Source organism: Eucalyptus grandis, chromosome 8 (genome assembly GCF_016545825.1).
Source record: "Eucalyptus grandis isolate ANBG69807.140 chromosome 8, ASM1654582v1, whole genome shotgun sequence".
Lineage (NCBI taxonomy): Eukaryota > Viridiplantae > Streptophyta > Magnoliopsida > Myrtales > Myrtaceae > Eucalyptus > Eucalyptus grandis.
In genome coordinates, this window is record NC_052619.1 from 22,366,365 (window position 1) to 22,389,945 (window position 23,581).

At 42.5% G+C, this 23,581-nt stretch overlaps 3 protein-coding genes across 3 annotated transcripts; 2 read left to right on the forward strand and 1 right to left on the reverse strand.

The window, feature by feature from the left end:
- Positions 1–855: 855 nt before the first annotated feature.
- Positions 856–5,316, forward strand: LOC104456863 (probable protein phosphatase 2C 80). The gene is made up of 5 exons (XM_010071741.3): positions 856–1,014; positions 1,454–2,144; positions 2,484–2,808; positions 3,797–3,946; positions 4,886–5,316. Exons 2-5 carry the CDS (start codon positions 1,603–1,605, stop codon positions 5,180–5,182), a joined length of 1,314 nt encoding a protein of 437 aa, XP_010070043.2. The 5' UTR covers positions 856–1,014; positions 1,454–1,602; the 3' UTR covers positions 5,183–5,316.
- Positions 5,317–6,041: 725 nt separating this feature from the next.
- Positions 6,042–9,966, reverse strand: LOC104416471 (vicilin-like seed storage protein At2g18540). Its single transcript, XM_010027864.3, is given in 6 exon segments — positions 6,042–6,246; positions 6,248–7,065; positions 7,621–7,932; positions 8,599–8,679; positions 8,778–8,953; positions 9,630–9,966. Coding segments are annotated over 6 exon segments (1,929 nt in total).
- An 11,412-nt stretch (positions 9,967–21,378) lies between these two features.
- On the forward strand, positions 21,379–23,548 carry LOC104456862 (scarecrow-like protein 15). Its single transcript, XM_010071740.3, is given in 2 exon segments — positions 21,379–23,039; positions 23,041–23,548. Coding segments are annotated over 2 exon segments (1,662 nt in total). The 5' UTR covers positions 21,379–21,578; the 3' UTR covers positions 23,242–23,548.
- Positions 23,549–23,581: the final 33 nt, after the last annotated feature.

Consider the following 23,581-nt stretch of genomic DNA (forward strand, 5'->3'; position numbering starts at 1 on the left):
AGTGGAAAGTCAATGCTCAAGAGTGAGGTCCTCAGGAAGCCAATGGTGCGTTGGTCGTTCTTTGTCAACCAACGGGTGAACAGCCGGGTTACGACTAGCACGTGAAAGGTCAAGCTCGATGTGAAGGAATGGAAAGGATAATCTATGCAAACCTAACATGATATTGTCTTTAGACCCTTTTTCACCCTCACTCGTTGAAACACGGTTGCTGCCTAGTGGTGACAACCGGCCTAGTTGGAGGCAACAATGACCATGCACTAGTTGGAAGTGATGACCATAGGCATTTTTAGTGGTGCTCTTGTGCAACGTGCCATTTAAGCATATTATTTTTTAAAATTTTAAATTTGATCTGGATTTATCCCATCTTTAGGTCAAATATCTCATTTGACATATGATTCGGATATATTCAAGTTCATCAAATCAAATAAAATAATATTTGGATTCAAATATGGACTACTAAAAGTGGACTACTAAAAGTAGTCAAAGAGTGTTTGGTTGTAACAAATTTTATGGTTGTGTCTGCCTAAATGTGGCTTAACAACTTCGTATGTTCAAAACCCTAATCGAATGTGGGGCCCCCCAAACCACATGAGTCTCAAAAGCAAATTAATTTTTTTTTTCAAAGAAAATCCTATTTTTGTAGCCGCATGAGGGAGAGCTGCCCACGGGAACTTCGTGCCTTACACAATCAATCCTCATTTCCCACCTAATTCCAAACGGCGGGCGGCGAAATCCCGACGCTGCCCTCGACCCGCGCGCCCGAAGCCCCTGCGCAGGAGGGCATTTGGGTCCGAAAAAGATCGACGGTCCCCGATCGGAAGGGTAGGATTTTGGTAGTTTTTCGAACGACGAATTTGGCTTTTTAGCTTTGGATCTCACGTGCGGGCGCGCTTCGGGTTTTCTCTCTCCTCCTCTTCTTGAAGAAGAGCCGGCGGGGATAAGCTCGAGGCCAAGGCACTGGCAGTGTGCGAGGGAGACGCAGAGATTCGGAGCTTCCGATTGAAGTCTGACGAGGTACCCATTTCCGGTCTCGCCCTTGCGTTTCCATTTATTTATTTCTATTCTTTTCTTTTTCGGGGTGATTTCGTGGAGAAGGTGGCACGGGCTTTCTTGTTTTCTGGGTTTGCTTCCGCGGTTGCTGTGCATGCAGTCTTTGGATGTGTTTTGGCTTTTAGGGTGTCTGTTTCGGACAATATGGATAGAGAGGAGGGAAATTTTTGGAGAAGTTTCTGGGAATTTTCCTAGTTCTAGGCGGCATGATGGGTTCTGCTGCATGATTCGATATGTTCGTTTGGTTTCGATTGAAGATTGAAGGGTGAAGTTTTGTGTGTGTTGGGTTAAAACTGTTGCCTGAAGAATCTGCATGTGGGAATGAATGGAGGAATACTGGGTTTGGCCGTATTGTTCGAATTTTGCGATTTGAAATGTGTTTGCTGTTTTGGATAAATTTCAGAGGCTGCGGGCTCTTGGTGCCGCCGAGAGGCTCGGGTTGGGATTCAAGCGCCTGCAGTGATGATATCTGATCTCGGGTTCGCAATCCGAGCATGGTTTTGTCTTGGAGGGAAATTAATTTGGGGGTGTCCTGTATAAGAAGGGGCTAGGATGCCATCTTCAGCTCTGTCGAGGCTCAATACTACCGCGTTTTGTGGTTTCCGAAGAGCATTAGCAGAGCAGCAGGTGCACAACTTTGGAAGTCTGCCGCTCCAGTGTCCGCGTTCTACTGTTTTGTCGACTGGAGTGGTTTATTCTCCAAGCCGTGTGCAGAGGAGAATTTCCATGGCTGCTTCTGGTTCCAAAGCTGTCTCTGGAGATGTATACATGGATGGCTTACTTTCCAGTGGTGGGAACACAGTTGACTTTACTAAACCCTCCGGTGTCTATTTCTTTGATCGGAGCCAGAAGAGTTTCCAGAGAGCTAGTGTGAGCTTGAGAAGGCGAGAACCTTGTAATGGTCACTTGGTATGTGAATATTCAAGATATCACGAAGCATGGACAAATTGCATCTCCACCCCGTCTGTTGGTCCCCAATACAGAGCTTTCCAAACTTCTCTGTTTGCTCGTCACAATGATGGGGCCGCTCAGGATATCTCATTTGAGGGCAATCCAAGCAGTGATCTTGCGACTTCCACAACTTCTGTTGGCCAGTAGGTTCTCTCTTGTTATATTTTTTCTAATTTTATACTTCTTTTAAGCATTGTCAAAATAATTATCCTCCTTCATGAGGTATATTTCATTCTGAATAATCTTTAAGTGATTAATAGACAGGTCTGTAGAACTTTGCTTATTTACTGGACAAACTAACATTTATAATTGCTCTTACCTGAGAGAAAGATCAATATGATATGTTTGAGAGAAAAAAAATGCCTGCCAACACGTTAGGGAATTGATCCGATAGTTGTAATTTTCTGTTACAATACTTCCTTTGGAAGAGGGGCTTGTAGGTTTTTCTTAACTTACATGCTTTGGTTTGTGTTGATTTTCAGAGCTCTTCCAGGTGACAGAGCTTTGAAGCTGCTATCTGGATCATGTTGCCTGCCACATCCAGATAAGGAAGCCAAAGGTGGAGAGGATGCTCACTTTATATGTGAAGATGAGCAAGTGATTGGTGTAGCAGATGGAGTAGGTGGTTGGGCAGATGTTGGTGTTGATGCAGGGCTGTATTCTCGGGAACTTATGTTTAATTCAATTAGTGCAATAAAAGAGGAGACTGAGGGTTCTGTTGACCCAGCAATCGTATTAGAGAAGGCTCATGCGAATACCAAAGCCAAAGGTTCCTCGACTGCCTGCATAATTGCCCTCAAGGGAGAGGTTTGTTTCTATCTCTTTTTTTCTTCTAGACCTTTTTGTTGGATTAATGTTGGTTCAATGTATTCTGCAATGTGCTCTCAACTTTGACTGAGAAAAGAGTCATTCATTGCTCTCAGTAAATGGCATGTTTAGTTACGACCCCTTCCCCTCCCCCCCAAAAAAAAAAAAAAAAAAAAAAAAAAACATATTTAGTTTATGTTAATGAAGTTGGGAACCCACTTTGACTGTGCGGGAGATTGCTGGAGGTATTTTGGTTTATTATCAGTCTAATCTTCACATCTGAACAAGCAATGAGGATCTGAGAAGTCAGTAACGATCAAAAGCTCTCATCTAGAAAATTAACTAATAAGGACTCCAAAAATGAGCCTGATGCCAAGATTCTGAACTTTCTATGCTATGGTTTTCCCATCTAGGTTCTTTTCTCGTAATCCTATTGCTGGCTTAATGAGACTTATGCAGCCTTTTACTACTTTGTCACATAAATCTTGAAATCTTAGATTTTCATAAAGGTTGCATAGATGTAGGCATGTCAGAGGCTTTCTTAACTTTGATGACATAAGTTAAAGAATTAGCTTTATTAGCCAAGATAACTGTCAGTACCTTATCTCAGAACAAATACTTTTGTGTCTTGAGCTAGAATCCCTTTAGGTCAATAAATTCTGAGAACGTGACAGATCATATGTCTCCGAATAATAAAGCATTGAAACCGTAAGGAGAACTTTTGAAGGTCAAACCAAAAATGATTGCATTCAATCATTTTTTACCTCGTTCAGTTATCATCCATGCCTACTGAAGCAAAATTTTACATCTAGGTCAACTGTAAGTGGGCAAAGTTTTTTGGTCCCTATAAAATGTCCTCCTTTTCTGTATAGATGTTCTCATAGATGAAAGAAACTTCCGTTCAGCTCAATCTTTTTCCTTCTGTGGCCCCCAGAAACAGCAACGATAGAAAAGAACTAATCTCATGCAGTTCTTGTTCATCCTTCAGGGAATACATGCTATCAATTTGGGCGACAGTGGATTCATAGTGGTTAGAGATGGGAAGACTATTTTCAGATCCCCAGTGCAGCAGCATGGTTTCAACTTTACATATCAACTGGAAAATGGTCGCAGCGGCGACCTACCCAGTTCTGGTCAGGTCTGTATATTCATGATAACCATAAGCAGAACAATTTTTATCTACAACGGTGGGGTTGGGTTGCAATTCTGTTACTGTTCTACTATTCTGACAGTTGCGAGAAAGCTTCTCTTAGCTTCTGTTGCTAGTTCTGCTTTCGACTGTGCTTTATTTGGGGATGGTTTTATTTTTCTAAATTAATTGCTAACCAGGTTACGGTTTTAAGGTGTTTTCTGTTGAATTTGACTTTTGAGATCTAGGACGACTTGGAAAGTGACCCCATGTGCTTTACTGTAGCAACTCTTTGATTTCTTTTTAATTTCAAATCCTTACCCCTAATAGCACGTTTGGTTGCAAGAGTAGCTATTACATCACAGATGTATTAACTACCTATTGCAGCGTTTGCTTATAGTAATAATTCGCACGGCATAATCCATATCACCAAAAGCTGTAATAGCTATTATGGCCACAGATATTCCCAAAATACCTGTCTCTTTTCCACACTCACTCTATCGACATCAAATTGTTAATCAGTATTGAAGTTAATATAAATTGCATTTAATAATAAATAAAATTATATATCTTTTAATATCTGTGGAGTGTTAAAACTCGTAAATGATCATGATTGACTAGTAAGTGACCATTATTTTATTCCCCTAGTTCTGAATTAAGAGATATTTTTAGGAATTCTGATGCTTTCCCTTTTGTAATCATTCATGAAACAAAACTGTGTGACAACTCTTACATTTTTAGTATATTATAGCATAATAGCTATTACATACAGTCTTGTTCCATTACTGCAAGAGAACAGGCTCAAAGTCCATGTTCTTAGCGCTGGAGGTCATTTATGCTCATTATTTGCTTCATCAGTTATGTAAAGAGAAGCTGCTTGGACTGTCCAGCAGGGTTCTGGGCAGCCTGGGATGGTTCATTTCTCTGACCTCGAATAAATACGTGCAGGTCTTCAGAATTCCTGTTTCTGATGGAGATGGAATTGTTGCTGGAACAGACGGTTTATTCGACAACTTGTATGATGATGAGGTTAGTGCCCTTGTTGCTGAGGCAGTGAAATCTGGCTTGGATCCTCAAGCGATGGCTCGAAAAATAGCTGCTGCTGCACGTCAACGGGCACTGGATAGATACCGGCAGACCCCATTTGCCGACTCTGCTCAAGAAGCTGGATATCGGTATCACGGGGGCAAATTAGATGACATCACCGTCGTCGTGTCTTTCATAACTAGATCCGGCATCTTGTGAGTGGGTCCTTTTCATTGCGCGAGCCCTTTTCCCTATACAAATGCTTTGTTCAATTGGATCAATCCAATTCCAGTGAGTCTTTTTAATTGCACTCTTGGTACCACATTTTGCTTTATTGGAAATTGTTTTCACAAGCTCGGCTTTCTTCTCGCGCTCTTCCTTCTTAGACTTTTGGCCCTACTTTGGCCATTTGCAACTTTGGCCATTTGCAACAGCTTAATGCACGGTTGCAGTGATAATATCAACTTACTAGACAAAAAACTCAAGCTGTTCCGATGATAGATCGAGAGAGCCTCAACCGTCATCAGCATAGGCTTCTCTCTCTAGCTTCTCCAGTTGATTTTGACTAGCTTAGTATATCAATATCCTTCATCATAAGTATTTCACAACCGGACATGATCACTGTATCCACGCCTGCAGCACTGAGATAGAAAGTAAAGAATGAAGCTGCATGCATGCTCAAAGGTTTACATCATTCACCGGATCCTGTCTAACTGCCAAATGACCAGTACGGTAGTTTAGTTCCCTTGCACCATTTGTGTTGATTATAGGGACAACCATCGACATTGATCATCAGTCCACATAAATTCGAGATGCTTAATGAATTTGGTTATCCAATCTGCACGTTGTCAACTTCAAAATGGGTATTTTTCCAGCAGGAATCTTCAGTTTGCCAGAAAGCTTTGATTAGATGCACTGAACAACATTTACATTCGTCCATTCCAAGGTTCATTTGCCTCAAAACATTCTAAATAAAGCAGGGTAAAATATAAGTTTATTAACAAGACCAAACAAACTGAGAGACAGGGTTCTTGTTCAGTTTCATCTTCTGGTTTGCCATGCCAAATCCGTCCAAGGTTCAGCCCTTGATCCCCACTTCCTCCACAGCTCTCCTTCCCTCATATCCACCCCACTCTTCCTCGTGCCGCCTCTGCATCTCCTCTTCTTGCCTTCTTGCCTCCTCTTGCTCTCTCTCTGCTGCCTCCTGCCGACGCCGCCGTTCTTGTTGTCTCTGTCTCTCCATCTCTCGCTTGCTTCCTCCCTTCTCCTCGCCTCTTCTTGCTCTCTCTCCCCTCCCCCTGCTCCTCCTCCTCCTTCCTCCTTTGTTCTTCTTCTCTTTCTCTCTCCTCCTCTTCCCTTCTTCTGGCCTCTTCCTCTTCCCTCTCTCGTTCCTGTTCTTCTTCTTCTCGTCTTCTTTGTTCTTCTTCTTGTCTCTTCCTCTCTCTTTCCTCTTCCTCTTCCTCCTCTCTCTCTCTTTCCCTTTCCTCTTCTTCCTTTCGCTCTCTTTCCCTTTCTTCCTCTTCTTCTCTCTCTCGTTCCCTTTCTTCCTCTTCTTCTCTCTCTCGTTCCCTTTCTTCCTCCTCCTGCCTTGCTCTCTCCTCCTCTTCTCTTCTTTTGGCCTCTTCCTCCTCTTCTCTTCTTTTGGCCTCCTCTTCCTCCTCTCTTCTTTCCTTCTCGATCTCCTCCTCCATTAGCCTCTCCTCCTCCTCAGCGCATGAGGTGCAATCCAATATGATGGAATCCGTCTGCGGTGCCAGGATATGGTGGATCGTGGTGTTGGTGACGTTAAAAGCTGCCGCCAGGATTTCTCTGTCCAATGCTCGGAGGATCGAGCTCTTCCCCGCAAGGAACTGAGGGTAGTTTCTCTTTGTTGAAGTGCTGAAGCCCATGAAGACTAAGGACTCATTGTTGAAGGACATTTGAGCCATGGGGTGGAATCTTGGCACGACAAACACGTCCCCTTCACTCACCTTGAACCTTGTGTTATTGCATTCCGATTCCTTGGCAGTGCTCGAGCAAACCACTCGGATCATCCCTTGCCCTTGTAAAACTATGGCTATTTCCGTCGCTCTCGGGTTCCAATGCGGCCCCATCATCGAGCCCTTAAGACAAAGAAGCAAGAAAGTGAGAAAGATTAGAATTGATCAGGTCAGGAGATAAGAACATACATGTTCTAAGTGAGTAGAAGTTCGTCCAAATTCACAAGCTGCTCTCAAATTTCAGAGCACTATCCATAAAACCACCAAATTCTTAGTGTCAGTACTATAGCGAGCATTAAGTAAGCAAGAACTCATCATTCACTTAAGCTTCGGTATGACCTCTAGACATGTTCATCATCATTCAACCTGTTGGAAGCATGAGTTCAGGAAATTAAACAAAGACAAGAAAACAAGAAAAGATCAATTAATTTCGTCAGAGTGATCATAAATTCATGTCCCCGTCCCTCATCTATAATCCTCACTTCAATTCCATAAGTTTCAATATAGTTAGGATTTGTGGATGACTCTCGAACAAGAGACATGGCAACATTTTAGCACCATCCATTTCATTGAAAGCCTAATCCTTAGGCCAAACAAACCTTTGGTGACGTATGTATGTCCCCAACGCAAGTATACTCGTTTATTGGCTCCCGTAATTCAAACCAGTCTCAAACTGACCTTTGTGAGATTGACCATGAAAACCCCGATATTTGAGTGCTTCAACGCGTGCATGTCTTTCCCGGTCACCATCAGGCTCCATCCGTTACAATTCTCAAAATCGTGGTCTGTGTCGAATACATTAAACGTCTTTGTCTTCGTCTTCTTGTTGCTGCTGGAACCCTCCGCGAGGTAACCAGTGCTGCTCAGGTAGGTCTTCAAGAATCGTGCTTCCCAGTCCCAGTACTTAGTCCTTTTCTCTGAAGCTGCGGCATGGACTATAGGTGGGGGCCTTGTTGCACTTATCACTTCTTCGACCACTTCCTCAGGAACCTAGAAGATCAATCACCATAAGTACTGGAGGATATGTAAGAGTTTAATTGGTTGATGTGAGGATGGAAACTTTATGATAAATCATTGTTGCCGGAGCTTCAGCAGACAAATTTGGGGATGCATCGAGACAACAATCAAATCTGGGCATCTTGACTCTCTGGCTTTTAGTTAGGCGATAAATTAAGGCAATTTCTCTCTTCTAATCTCATTTTCAAGTCAAGTTTATTCCTGTTTTGAATTAAGACATTACAGCACAGCCACATTTTATGCTGGGATAGTTCACCTGTCTATTCAAGAGGGTAAACAATTTAATTAACAAAACCATGCTTTATATGCGATGCACCATGAATTATACCTTTCTGGAAGCATGCTTAACTCAATCAATCAAAGTGGTTCTAGCAATAAATTATCCTTTGAAATTAAACCCCAGCTAGACTAGCAAGAAATTTAAACGTCTCAGTCCAATTTCTATAACATCATTCATTCATTTGAAGAAATTTGAAAGTAATAGCATTGCTCCATTTCAGTAGACATCTTCAAAGTTGAACTTTGTAACTTCAATGTGGCAAACATATATCGCCACAGCCATAAGTTTCATTTCCAAAAAACCATTCAGAACACTAATCAAGGACCTACGACAATTAGGAAAACATGAACTAAACGTACCTTGAAAGCTCCTTGGAGAACCTTGCTGTCAAACCCGCGAAGCAGATCGCCAATGCTAGAGTATGCCCCGATTGATGGCTCCTAAAATAAATGGATGTTGTTCACACGTGCTCGGTTAATGTCTGAGGTCAATTGGACAGATCAAAGTTAATTTTACTAATAAGAAGAATCGTACATACATATATGTCTTCTTCAGTATTCGTGAAAATGGCATTGATCCGGAGCTTCTCGCGCTCGGGCTCTAAGCTGCTCTGGACATAGAAAATGGTGCCCGGCCGGAGCCTGTAAATGTCACCCCTCCTCAAGTCGATCCTCTTCACGTCATTCTCATCAGCCCAGTTCAGCCTTCCACGCCCTGTTATCACCATAGAGAGAAAAGGCACTTGGAATTTTCTTGCTTCAAATTAATCAAAAACTAGTTTGCTAATTTGATTTTGTTGAGCTTCTCAACTCATAATCATCTCAAACGTATCTAAATCAGCACCGTACTAACTGCAACAAGCTCGAACGCGTAAAGATCATCCTAACTGAAAACATCAGAACATGCACTCCAATGGAAACGCCAGCATATCTCTTAATGCTATGGAAATTCGTAACTAGTCCGAAATTGAACCCACGTCGACCAGCGTGAAGTCAAGTCCTCTTAAAATTACTACTTAAACACCAATTTTAGCAGTAGAGCATCGCCAGCTGAGTATACCAAGATAAGCTCACCGAAAATGAGTACGTGAAGTAATGCGACAGACGGCGAGTCATATGCCTACCGCCTAGACTTTCTCCTAGTTTCATGATATGTCGGCCCGCCTACCAACCTTTGGCAGAAGGCCTCGTCGGTCCAAGCCACGGTGCCGCTCTCATTTCATCTGCCGGCGGCCGACGAATCCGATCCTTTATCCAGTACTACGGTCGGTCGGAGACGCCAATGAGAGCGTCGTGTCGTGCAGAATAAAGGATGTTGACCACTCGACAATGGCATAAAAATCACACGAAGAAATGAGTTCCCTTCAGCCAGTGATGAAATACTATATTACCAGTGTGGACGTAGAGGACCATGTCCGAGCGGAGGAGCACGGGGAGGAATAGAGCGTTGGGCTCGAGCGTGACGAACCGGAGGTGGTAAACCCCGCCGCCTCCGTCGGCCACTCGGGCCGCCGTGATCTCTCCGTACTCCGTCGCCGCGATCGCCGTCCTCTCCTCCTTCCTCACCACCGTGCCAACGTCCTCGCCTCCCTCGTCAGGATCACCACCACCCCGGAGAACGCCGTCGTCGCGGTCCCTCGCTCCGCCGCCTCCGGCGCGCAGAGCAGGGACGGCGAAGGCGATGAGCAAGAGCACGGAGAAGGGCACGGCCAAGGGCTTGCTCCCCATCTTCGCAGAACTTGACGCAGCAAGAGAGAGAGAGAGAGAGAGAGAGAGAGCTTGGGAAGAGGAAGAAGAGGATGTTGGTGTGATATAGCAGTGGGGGGGGAGTACGTGGGCATGCAGGATGGACACGTAAGGGACAGCGCAACACACAGCGGGCGCTTAAACCTCGGTACACGATGCAGCTGTTGAGATCCTCGTCGATCCATTCCCGCGCACGGTGGAGGAGTTGCAGAGGGAGAGAGAACATTCCGACGTAGTCGAAGCCTGAATCCTCCGATGGGCTTGGGCCGAGGAAGAAGAAGAAGATGGGGGGGTGTCGGAGGCATAGGAACCTGATCGTGGGCCGGGCTTCCTGGGCCCGGCCCAAAAACCCTTAAAGTCGATCATGAGGCCCAACCATTTGGTAAAGGCTCGCGAGCGCCGAACCTCCCGGGGATGTGGCGCGGCTCGAACTCGCCTATGTCGGACCCGGGCACGTCTAACTGCCCCTCTTCGGTCCTAATTTTAATAATTCGATTAATTGTATAACGTATGCTGTGAATATATGTATAGTTCATTCATGGCGTTGAATGATGTTATTCCAATATATGTTCTTTATATTTAAATATAAAGAAATATGTTCTTTAAACATAATATATGTATATGTTTATTTGAGAGCAAAAAGGAATTGTGCGAGATGAATCCTGCGTGAAGAATTCTGCCAGAATCTATTTAGGCAAGCCAAACCAAAGTCAAACCGAAGATTCCCTTCATATGCCATCGATGTCCAAATCATAAGCCTTTAAACATTCATCCTCGCTCGTTACTCTCGTCCCCACGTTGTCTGAACTCTTGTGTCTTTCTTTGGTCCAAAACATATAATTCTTCATTATGAATTACTGATTAATACACAGCTTTATTTCATCTTTCTTTTTAGTTTGCTAAGCCTAAGTCGAAGCTGATCGCGACAGGAAATGACACGTGGTATGTCACTTTCTTGACCTACTACGGACGCGCATGCGCTTACATTAGTCTTTTTTTAATCAATCGACTCTGTAACGATAAATCCCGAAATCTTGTCAAATCATCCTTCAATTGTCGCACAAGAGGTGACTCACATTAATGGCAAATCTCATAATTACTTGCACTGAAAAAACGGGTTTGCATAATACCCTGTAGACGATAACGATAAATTATGTTGACATGAGGTCGTCTTAAAAAATAATTATTTTAGAAACCATGCTAATGTCTTTGTTTGTTTTGAGCAAAGCAATATAAGAAAGAGATCAGAGCCAATAGATGGCACCTCCAAGTCAGTTTCACACTCTAATGCTGCACCATCTAATATTTAAACATTTTTCCGAATTTTTTTTTTGTTTGGGGTTGAGCTTGTCATTATAGTTTAATTTGATTTAATTAGGGAAAAATACTTTTTTTATTTATTTATTGGCTCAGCCAAATTGACTTTGGTTGAGGGGGGGTGGCTTTATCTGCTGTCTTGGCTTCGCCACCATTATTTCCCAACTTGTAGGTTTTTCTGATGGTGACCTCAAAAGAAAATTCCTCAATCAAGTGGACATTACGATCTGGTCAGTGTCAACAGTACAAGTGGGCAAAAAAACAAGGAGATTTTTAGGTGACTGTAAACCATAGGACATCCGATCTTACAATATGGTCCCATAATGAAAGGCTAAAATCTGGGAAAAGCAAAACAAAACCCCAAAAAAAAAAAAGGAGGGAAGGTGGTCCATCCTAATAGATTTGTCATTAGCAGCATCGCTTCTTGCTCACAAGTCCATGATGCCTCGAAAAGGTGTTTGGAGGTAGCTTTTAAGCTGAATGATTTAGGTCAAAAGGCTCATACTCAATCCAATCATGAGAAGCAAAGATTTTGCTTTGCTTAAACAAGCTAGATTAACTTCTTGATTAGTAAGCAAAGAGGCGCGTCGATTGGATGGAAGCAACTTCTTTTAAGGTTCGCTCGGCATGTGGCTCGTGTATGTTAGAGAATAAATCACCAGCCTCTTAACTTACTATTCTTTCAATTATTTACACATTACTTAGAACTTTCCTGATTCTGGGATTCAAGTCTCCAGATTATGTTCCCTAAATTTATCATGTGTCAAAGTTGAAAAAAATGTAATACTATATTGCCTCTACATGATAAATAAAGATATAATTGATTTGAGTTGAATCGACACAGCTTTCTTTCAAACGAGCTTAACTTCTCGAGCTTGCGGGTGTCTTAATCATGTTTTAGAAAAGCTTGAGCTTGACTCAACTCAATCAATTAGTTGGCAAATTTAAGTTTATGCTCAAATTAATCTTAAACTCAAGCTCGAGCTCATATTTAGAGATCAACCCTAAAATTTCAAAAATCATTTCTATTTATTTATATTGTTTTATATTAGTAAAACACACGAGAATAAACTACTCAGTTATGCTTACGTGCTCATTACTCGAGTATTTCAAGCATGAGCTCGACTTGATTGAGTCTTAAAGTAATTCACATTTAAAGAAAAATCGACTTAATCAAGTGTAGAGAGAGAGGCCACGTAGAAAATGTCAAGGAATCAAACTCAACAAATTGACGAACGTGTGTGGCCATAAAGAAAACAAATTTGAATCAATTGAGCATTTTTTTTCTCTTATTTTTCGTTTTTCTCCTCCCTCCCCCCCAAAAGCTCAAACCCAACAAACATATCCTTAGGATCCTCTTCATTTAGTGAAAAAGACACTACAACATAAGGTTGCTTGTAACATTGAAGATTGAAGATCCTCTGCTCCCAATTGCATCATGCCCTAAAACCCCTTTTTTTATATATACGAAAAAGCCTTCTTTTTATCAAATTAATCATTAAAATCTTTTTTTTTCCAAGCGGAATCTCAAACCCTCCTCAAATCTTCAAAACTTCTTTTGTGCTCTACAAGCTTCCTTCTATTATCTCTCCTACCGCGTGTGCCCCGTGTACTTACTTAATAGAAACCTTAGTACCTAAGTATTGTGTGACACCACCCTAATATTCCCTTGGAATACTCCCTTAGCACGAGTGGAGACAAAATTGACCATCTTGGTCATATTTTTAAACCACGTTTGATTCGCGATTCCGACAATTCAAAAGGCCGACCCAAACCGTGGCTCGCTTCATTAAATTACACGGTCGATTCAATGTACTTGGAATGACTTACGCTTTAATTAAGCTCCGCATACACATGTTGACAATTAAATTCAAGTAAAATCTTTGCGAATTTTTTTTAACAAAATCGAACTAGTGTTCACCTTAATTGAGATGCAAGATATGAACGCTCGTGCTATAAGAAACGTTAGATTTCTATAAATCTTTTGAATGGGGAGGTGGGTTTGTTTGTGATCCAACAATCGACATGATTTGTGAGTATATATAATATTATATATAAATGGTCTTTTCATCTTTAACATGCAAAAGGAGAATTGGCTTTTCAATGGGAAAATAAAAGGGGAGAAAAAGGAGGAGAAACGAAAAAGAAATTAAAAGGGAATAATACTGGGTGATTGAAAGATGGGTGGATGTCAAATTGTCGATAGCAGTGTTGGGGTTCGATTTGAAATACTTTAATTTTTATCGCGACGAGATCCCTTTCAATGCATATAATTGCGAAGAATATTATCGGCAACCGTGACGTCACTTTGATTTTCTTCGATATTTTATTTACCTCTCCCTCTCTCTCCTTTTTTCTGGAAACGCTTTCTTGCACGAGGAGAATCACATGAAGACGATAAAATCATATTCGAAAGCGTCGCATCCATTAGAGATGAAAAATGTGAAGTCCGACTTGAAATTATCATTCCCCGTGCGACATGATTCAATTAATTTATCCATAGATTGATGTTTCACGAAGCAAAAAGGACGATATTATTCTATGGGTGAAATTATTCTTTTCGACAAATTATATTTTGAAATAAACCGGTTGATATGGGCGAGCACATGAACTCATGTTTAAGCTTGAGATCGTCTTGATTTTGACATTCCCTATTCTTGTTAATTCCGCCTATTATTCCTCTTCTTATTTTTCTATTATCTATTTGAGTAAGTTGTGGTATACACCATTTATTTATTTCTAAGAGCGGTTTTACTCATGAAATTACATATTGAGAATAAACCCGGGATGGTAGATAAGGCGAGTGTATTTCTTATAGTTTAAGTTTTGACAATCCATATTATTATTTGGACCTGTGTGAATATTATGTCCTTAGATTCATTGAACTAAAATTAAAATGAGATTCGGAACGTCCTTAGACTTATTTCAACTAATAAAAAATGAGATACCTTACAATATAGTAATGTAAATCTATGCTTAAATGCCAAGAAAATTCTAGCCCAAGGGAAAGCCAAAGAAAAAAATAACAGAATATGCTTTTGGCTGCGTTCCTAGAATGATCTTACTAAATTATAATTTTCTCTTATTGGAATAATAGACAATGAAGCAGTCTTTTCATCTAACTAATTTAAAAGCTGACATGAACTGATAATGTGTCCAATTTGACTGGATTTGACTTGATAGCCTAATGAGAGATTTTGTGTTTAAATTGCTAGATCCATCCTTTGCACCAATCTCCTTTAGTCTTCCGTAATTTATGCGTTTAAGACATTAATAATTCTATTTTGGATTTTCATGATAAGTAATTCTATAAGTTCATCATGTGGGTCAACTTCCAAAAGGTATATTTTAAGTAATCACACCAGACAATTAATCGATTGGGGTATGACTTCTCCTATCTAATGTGGAACTTTGGGACCTTACAGATTTTCAAACACTTGTAGGACGGACTCTAGATTGTCCTCCTAAATTTATGGTCCATCAATCCATTCTTGGTCTTGTCATCCTTGTCACATTGAGCGTGAGCCTATTCTCTCATCTTGTAATAACGCAACTCATTTGAATTTGGCCTTTTAGCCCCCACAAAGAATTACTTATTTTGATTGATCTCGAAATGAGTACTTTGAAAAACTACACATTGACTAATTATTTCAAATAATATGACCGATCACTTTTAGAAAAAAAAAAACATTCTAAAACCATTCATTTTCTTGAACATAAGTGAAGCTCTGACGAGTATACCAAATTTGATGCCGATTCTTCCCATATTTTACGGGTCGATTGAATTGGCTCTTGGTTGATTCCGACGGTGACAATTCAACTCACTTTATTTTAAATAAACTAAAATCCGATCCAGCCGATCGGGGTGTTCACACTAGACCTGTTTTCTCGTTGGGCCTTGGTTTAGTTTAATCAAACAAAGCGAGCTTGATTAAGACAGGAGTGCTCCATGCAAATTTCTTATAATTATTATTAAAGAAATGAACACATATGCATACATATACATATATAATATATAAGAGGGCCTAAAAACATCTTTTTTTTTCTTTTGTAGGTTGTCAGACTTTATCATAAAGTCTTAACGGCAAAAATAATAATGATAATAATAATTAAAAAAAAAAAGAGGTGGGGGGGCGTGTAGATAATGTTTCCGCCCTCTTTTGCGTACGTAGAAATGGACGGACGGATTTGATCCGATCGGTGATAATAATGCGACGCACGCACACGCGAATATATTCCCCTCCGCGCTCGCCTCCGTCCCACCTCTCCTCTCCATCTTTCCTACGTGTGCGTGCTTTCTACGCGCTGACCTGGATGCGTGCGCAAAAAGGTGTGGGGGATGATCCGCTGCGATGCACGCCATTCCATGCCATGCATAACCGACAAAAAGCCGCCCGGCGGTGGGGCCCGCCACCCCCCGGGGGCCAATCGTGCTGCGCTTGCCTTGTCAAGTCGTGGGTCCCGCTGAGAAAGTGGGTCTCTCTCGTTAAGTCACGTCAGCGGGAATTTCTGTTTTTTACTTCTCTCTCTCTCTCTCTCTAGAATAAATGAGAGGGACGCGCACCGTTCACGAAATTGATTTCGGTTTAGTGACGTGGCAGGGGAGTGTGCATGGATTTTACCCAATTTTTGAGCTGACGCGTAGTTTAATTCAAATAATATGTAAAAGAGCGGGCAATATATATTGATCCGGAATTTGCGTTTTTTTCAACTAATGTTTTGGTCCTTAAAATTGTAATTTGCACTACCAAATTCTTGAATTAGATTGGGTTTTTCAGGGGTATTGATCTAGTATTCAAAGTACTGATTGGTGAAGTGTATATCATTGCCAATCAACAGCGTTATCTAAGGAAATTTCAAGGTCTAAGGATGATAATTTGTACCAATCAAAGTACAAGCACAAAACTTCAATACAAGTAATTTTTTTTTAAGATGTGCTTTTGTCAATTTTTGGTGTGTTTTATTATTTAAACATGAAACTTTTAATCGACATTGATTGACATGCCAACTTTGGTCGGTTGAATTGTATGAAGGAGAAGCTTAATTTGAAAGATTCTATAAGTACAAAAATTTGTTTGCATGAAGTGCAAGTTCAAGGATTGCATTAAAATATACATATATTCATATGCAAATTTATAGACTAAATAGGCAGTTTCATCTAAAAATTACATTAGACACGCAATGGTATGAAGATATAGTGGCCATTGCCAATCCCTTCTTCCATCATTCTCTTTCGGTGATTGGTGATTATATACATGCTACAAATTTAAATGCCTAAGTATTTTAATATATTAGTTTTGCAATCCGATCTTTTTGTGGTATCCTAAGTAATACTTGTGCATCATTGTAATGAATTACTTTTGTGATTCGATTTTTCTTGGTATCCCTGGTATCACTTTTTTTACCTTTTTTATAGTGTGAAAGCGTTGCATGGCACATGCTTAAGGAGCACGTCTACAGTTGGGCCCCTGCCTTGAGTTAAAAAGGAAAGAAATCTAGATTTGCTTTGGCTCCTTCTTTTTTAATATCTTCCTTTTTCCTTTTGATCTCTCCACGCCAATGGCCAGGCGTGATTGATAGCCCCTATTAAGTTTTAAAATTTTAAAACGCTAATCATCTTTGTTTTATGAAAAACTAATAATTTAAAAAATATTTTCTTAAGAATGAATGCTTGAAATAATTAGTCAATGAAAATATTTTTGTTTATTCATTTCCATAAACACTAAAAGTTATTGTTCTTTCTACCAAAGAAAAAAGTTATCGTTTTTAAGAAAATATTTTGAATCATTTATTTTTTGCGAAATAAATGGAACTTTGATGAGAAAAAGTTATTTGATGACTACAACCAATATTGACCTAAAAGGTTCGACTTCTTAAAAAAACAAAAATTACTCAATGAAGTAAGTCCGGATAGAAAAAGTGATTGGTGGCGGCCAGAATGTTGTTAAGTGAGTGGCTAAAACCCACCAATAATGGTTATGATTTCATGGACGATAAGAAGTTAATTATGTTCAATAATCAATTTTCAATTATCTTAATCATGTTAAGTAATCAATTTTCCATTATTGTCAAATAATTTCTTATTTCTGTTTTCAGCACTTAAAATTGTCAATACTTGTAATTCTATATTTAAATTTGTAACACTCATTTGAGCCCCTTTTACGATTTTCAAGTACATTAATCTGCCACGAATTGGAGAACAAGCCATTTGACCCATGATGCGAGCTTATCAACTTGAAATAATTAACTTTTGCCAACTGTGATATTGATACCTTAAACTAATTTTTATGCAACTAATTTCAGAAACTTGTACCTATATGGCAATGATTTAGGGTTTTATTTGGTCGTGCTATGTAAGTTTGGAGATTTTGGCGATACATAAAAAGTTTGGGATATTGCTTGCCTAACGGGGATAGTTTAGAATTTTTGTTGTGTCATGATGAGTATAGTTTTTGAATTATTTTATGGCAATAACTCCATCATCAATCACGAACAACTTAATAACAGTCTTTGCCCCCTCTTTATGCACATATCCTCGAGCGCAATAATTTCACAACTATTAGAACAAAGTAAACACAAGAAAAGTGATGTCTGTTACTTTGAACGTTGATTTATTGCAAAATAAAAGTCCTAAGCTCACAAGTTAACATTTTTCAATTTATTGCTTTTTTTTTTCGAGCAATTTCCTTGTATTTCCTCTGGAAATATTACTCAACGAGCCCTTGAAAGTTCAAATATCTGAGAAAGATTTTTCACTGAACCAGCCAGAAAGAGAGAAAGATACCCCTTTTAGCCCTCCTCATTAACGGTCGAAATTGGCTAGTGTAATATAGAGAGGTGCTTTCTTTTTTTTTTTGTTTTTTGTTTAATTTGATTTTCCCTTTCATATCAAAGATAAAGGCACGAAGCATTGAAAGAAAGCAAAGGGAAAAGTGAAGGTTACTATTTAAAGAAAGGTGGGAGGTTCGTTGTCAATAATTTCCATCTACCTTCAAAGATACCGATGGAGGCAGGAACCGATATCTGACTGAAAAGTCAGTGACGGCCTTCTCCCTCATCATTGTGTAAATAAAACGCAAACCCTTTTTCGCAAGTTCCGTTCACATCGAGAGAACGATCACCGGCCAGCTTATTTTTCACGCTCCTTGACCGGAGCATTGCACCTAGCCTTTCCTTTCCGGGTCTCTGCCCATATCCAATGTCAAATAGAATAAGGATTGCCCAACCGTGGGTCAATAATTAACCAAGCAGGGTCATGTTTGTGTCGGAAGCGTGTAGTAGATATCTGATACCTTCACTCGAGGAGATCACTAAGAGGGGAGTCAAGTTCAAGCTTGTCCACATATTCAATTGGACTTGTTTTCACTCAAAAATTTAATCTTATGAGTTATGAGTTAAATATAATATATTAACTCAAAAGCTCAACCCAAGAACCACATTGGCCACAATAATTCGTTCCTTGAGATATTCACCGGACATCGGGATATGAACACGGGGGTAGAGGGGGTACAAATAATAGATTAAGGGGGTGGAGCACCAATTAATTATTGGCTCGATACCTACATAAGCCCGACAACTTCACTTGAGAGATTGTCAAAAAAGAGCTCAAGTCTGAGCTTATTAACATATACAATTGGACCAACATTCACTCAAAAAGTTAAGTCGGTAAATTTTGGGTCAATTAAAATACATTAACTAGTTTATGCCACGCTAATAATTTGATGTGAGACTTTCTCTAACATCAATTTACACGTGTATCTCGATACACTGAACACTTACACGTGTATCTCGATACACTGAACACTTTCACATGTATCTCAATACATTGAACACTTGATGAGAGTCTCGGTAGTCATACCGAACCGAGCTCTCTTGTGGGCCAAGTTGTAAAAACCACGACTTTGCATAAACTTTGTAAAGGGTGGAAGACCGCTTTTCTCCCATCTCCTTTTTCCTCTTCCCTCCTTTCACGAGTGCGACTTTGAGTGGGAGGTGGGCTTTGTGTTGGCTCCTGTTTTAACCCTTCCTTTTTCCCTTCTTCTCTCTTCTTCTCACTTCCTTTTCTGGGTGGGGGAGGAGGAGGGTTTCACCTTTTCTCGCTTTGTTTTTTCCCTTCCTCTGCTTTGAACTTTGGGGGGAGTTAGTTTGGAAGTGGGGGATGCGGAACTGCAAGCTTTTTCGGAGCTTTACCGCCCGCAATTTGACCCCCTTTGTCGTTTTTTGGTTGGTGAGAGGCTTGGTTTGCCTCGGGGAAGTTTTTGCTTTTCCCGAGTTATGAATGGTGCTTTTGCCCTTTTGGAAGTCTCTCATCTCATCATGATAAGGTCCTGCCGTCCCTCCTCCTCGAGCCTCTCCTTCCTCGCTTTGCCGCAGTCAAAAGCAAGCAAGCGAGGGAGGAAGGAAGGAAGCAATCTTTGCCATAATCATGAGATTAATCACTCATGAAGTCATGATGGAGAGATTATGATGAACTTTGCCAACTCCTGTCAAGGCTCAGATCGAGTAAACTCTGGGGCAATCATGCATTGACCATTTTTAGGTCTTTGAGCTATGTCATAAATCGTTTATATAATGTTTTTTTCGCTGAAAGTGTTAATAATCATTTGTATCGCTTATAAAAATGAATGAACAAAAATACTTTTGTTGTCCATGAAAATATTTGAGCATGAGTTGTAGTTGGTAATGGAAATATTTTTCATTGACTAATAATTTAATGCGATATAAGCAATTATTTTTAGAATTATATTTTGTTAATTAATTATTTCCCGTGAAATAAATGGAGCTTTAGTATATGTTTGTTTTACCATGTTAGACAGACATGATTAGTTTGAAAGATTGCCCTTGATTCTCTCATCGACTTTGGTAAAAGGGGGGAAAAAAGAATTTTCTCGTTGGCAAGTATCTCGTGTTACTCGTCCAGGAAATTAATTCTGCTAAGAAAGGAAAGGAACCTTTTCTTGTCACAAAGATAAATCATAATTTAGTTTATATATTTTAAGCAATTGTAACATACACGCCAACACTAATCTTTTTTTTTTTTTTTTTAATTAGCGATCTTATTTACCCTTGGTTTTGCTTTTTTGATCCTATTCTATCATATATCTATTTTACAAGCCATTTTATGTGCTACCTATTCCACCATTCATGCGTCCCCACCTCAGCCTCTGATAAAGTGGAGAATCAACTTTCCATGTAGGAAAGGTGGTGATTGGGGCAACCTCTAGTGGTTAATCTCATTTACCCTTGATTAGATAAAAGAGTGAATGGTGAGAACCTTCAAATAAATGATGGAAATATGTAAAGTTCTCTTTTACACTTATGAGGTATGCTTGGGGTCTTAAACTTATGATCTTTAATATGACAATTGAGAGATGACTAATCATTTTCAATGACTTCAAATGCAAATATTCCACTTTGTAAATTTTTTTACACATGCAGACATGAAGAAAGCCATATGCAACATGAACAAGAGTAATGATTGAAGTTAAAACTTATCGAATAACAAGAGGTTGAAATACTCCCAATTGCATGAATTCAATGTCCCTAAATGCCTCCTCACATCGGAACATACTAACAAATAGGAAGGACAAGTGGTGGTTCTGCCTTTGAAATACATGACCGGAAGTCTAAATGATTAGTACATGATTGTTTCTGATTAGGATCAAATAATATTCCTACTTTAGAAAATCGAGCGCCTCCCATGAGACCGACCATGAATTTGACCCGCGTTGCGGGCTTGAACCTCCGAACAGCTCGCGCCGCATTCCCTAGCCCGCTACCGTCGTGTTCAGAGGGGTGGACGGTGGAGGAGGATTCGAATTAGCGCCGGTCGGGTCCCTCTCTCCCTCCCTGCCTCTCTCTCTCTCTCTCTCTCTCTCTCTCTCTGCCCGCTTTTCATGCTCACGGAAAAAGGAGGAGGGGGGGGAGAGGGTGGGCCAGGGTCCAATCGGAAATTGACATGAGAAAAGGAAAGGGAGAGGAGGAGGAAGAGGCTTGAGGAAGAAGCCGCAAAGAGATAATGCCCATTGTCATCTCCGACACTTGTCGACCATGTCATTCCGTCGCCCCCATCCCATCCCCATCCCCCGCCCCGCACGCCACCATATAACCCCGCCCCTCCCTTCTCCACCAAACTCCCCTCCTCCGTTCCCGACTTCCCGAGAACCTAAAAAACCTCAAACAACTCGAAAAAAAAAACCTCCGAACCAAAACCAAAGACCCGAATCCATCCATCGACAGGAGGACAGGGCCGAAAAGGGGCGCGTCTCGTCCGAGCTATGAGAGTTCCCGTCACTTCCCAACCGCCAGCAACCCCCGCCGCCCCCGCCGCAGGAGCCGCCCAGCCGCTCAAGCCCGTGTCCGCCGCCGCCGCCGCCCCTCCGCCCCTCTGCTACGAGCCCACCTCTGTCCTCGACCTCCGCAGCCCCGCGTCCGACAAGCACCCCGAGGTCGCCCCGCTCCCCGGCGGGGGCGGTGGCGGCGGGGGCGGCGGCGCGGGAGGCGACGGCGACGATGGCTCCGCTGCGCTCCAGTGGGACGAGCACGCGATGCAGACCCTGGACTGGGACTCCATCATGAGGGACTTGGGCCTCCACGACGACTCGGCGCCTCCCTTCAGGGCCAACCCCCACGTCTGCCCCGCCGACGCCTTCCCGCCTCCGCCGCCTCCTCCTCCCCACCACCACCACCAGCAGCAGCAGCAACACCACCAGCAGCTGGAGCCGCCGGGCCACTTCCTGCCCCACGAATTCGCCCTCTCTGACGGGTACTCGAACCCGCTCGACTCGTGCGCTGACTCCCCCGCCGGATGGAACGGCCTCGGGCCCGACTTCTTCGACGAGCTGATCCAGGCCGCCGAATGCTTCGACTCGAGCGAGCTCCAGCTGGCGCAGATGATATTGGCGCGGCTCAATCAACGGCTCCGTTCTCCGGCTGGCAAGCCCGTCCAGCGAGCCGCCTTTTACTTCAAGGAGGCGTTCCAGTCGCTGCTTCTCCTCCAGTCCGGCTCGAACCGGCCTCCGGCTCGGCTCTCCTCTTGGCCCGACATCGTGCAGACGATCCGAGCCTACAAGGCCTTCTCCGGCAACTCTCCGATCTCCATGTTCACGCACTTCACGGCGATCCAGGCCCTCCTGGAGTCGCTCGACGGCTCGACTGTCTTCCACGTCGTCGACTTCGACATCGGCTTCGGAGGCCAGTACGCCTCCTTCATGAAGGAGATCGCGGACCGAGCCGACTCGTGCAAGCTCCAGCCGCCGATCGTGAGGATCACCGCCGTCGTGCCGGAGGAGTTCGCGATCGAGACGAAGCTCATCAGGGACAACCTCTCGCAGTACGCGCACGAGCTCAAGCTCCGGGTCGAGGTCGAGTTCGTCCTCGTCCGCGCCTTCGAGATGCTCTCCTTCAAGTCCATCAACTTCATCGACCGGGAGAGCCTGGCGGTCCACCTGTCGCCGGCGATCCTCCACCGCCTCGGGCCGGCGAGCAACGTCGCGAGGTTCCTCGTCGACGTCCGGCGGCTGAACCCCAGCATCGTCGTGTTCGCCGACACCGAGCCGTGGGCGGACGCCGCCGCCCCGGCGTCGTTCAAGCGGAGCTTCCTCGGCTGCTTCGAGCACTACGCGACGGTGTTCGAGTCGGTGGACGTGGCGACCGGCGGCGGGGAATGGGCGAGGAAGATCGAGGGGTACCTGCTGCGGCCGAGGATAACGGCCGCGGTGGAGGCGGCGGCGAAGAGAGGCGGCGCCGCCGTCGTGGAGGGAGGCGTTCCATGGGGCCGGGATGCGACCGGTGAGACTGAGCCAGTTCGCGGACTACCAGGCGGAGTTCCTGCTGGGGAAGGTGCAGGTGCGGGGGTTCCACGTGGCGAGGCGGCAGGCCGAGCTGGTGCTGTGCTGGCACGACAGGGCCCTCGTCGCCACGTCAGCGTGGAAGTTTTAGTTTTCGCTTAGGAGGGGCGGGAGGGAGAAGAAGATACACGCGGGTCCTCGAGGGTTCCGTTAATTGCAGAATAGTCCCCGTTGACCCGATTTTTTTGACTCTTTTTTTTTGTCTTCTTTCTTTTCTTTTTTTGTTTTTTTTTATGGGGTGATGATGGTGTCGTATTGAGGTGTGATTTGGGCGTCGCTCTCTCTCGTCTCTTCCTAGTTTAAGCTCTCTCTACTTGCATATATAATTCCAAACACAAACGTGTTTGGCGAGTAAGAAACCTTATTATTATTGGGGTATACATCATAGATTTCTGTCCTCTTCTTCTCGTCGACCTTTGTGTTTTCATCGC

Coding starts and splice junctions, on each gene's coding strand:
- LOC104456863 (XM_010071741.3), top strand. CDS start 1,603: ATGCCATCTTCAGCTCTGTCGAGGCTCAATACTACCGCGTTTTGTGGT. Junction 2,145..2,483: donor TCCACAACTTCTGTTGGCCA/GTAGGTTCTCTC, acceptor GTTGATTTTCAG/AGCTCTTCCAGGTGACAGAG. Junction 3,947..4,885: donor ACCTACCCAGTTCTGGTCAG/GTCTGTATATTC, acceptor AAATACGTGCAG/GTCTTCAGAATTCCTGTTTC.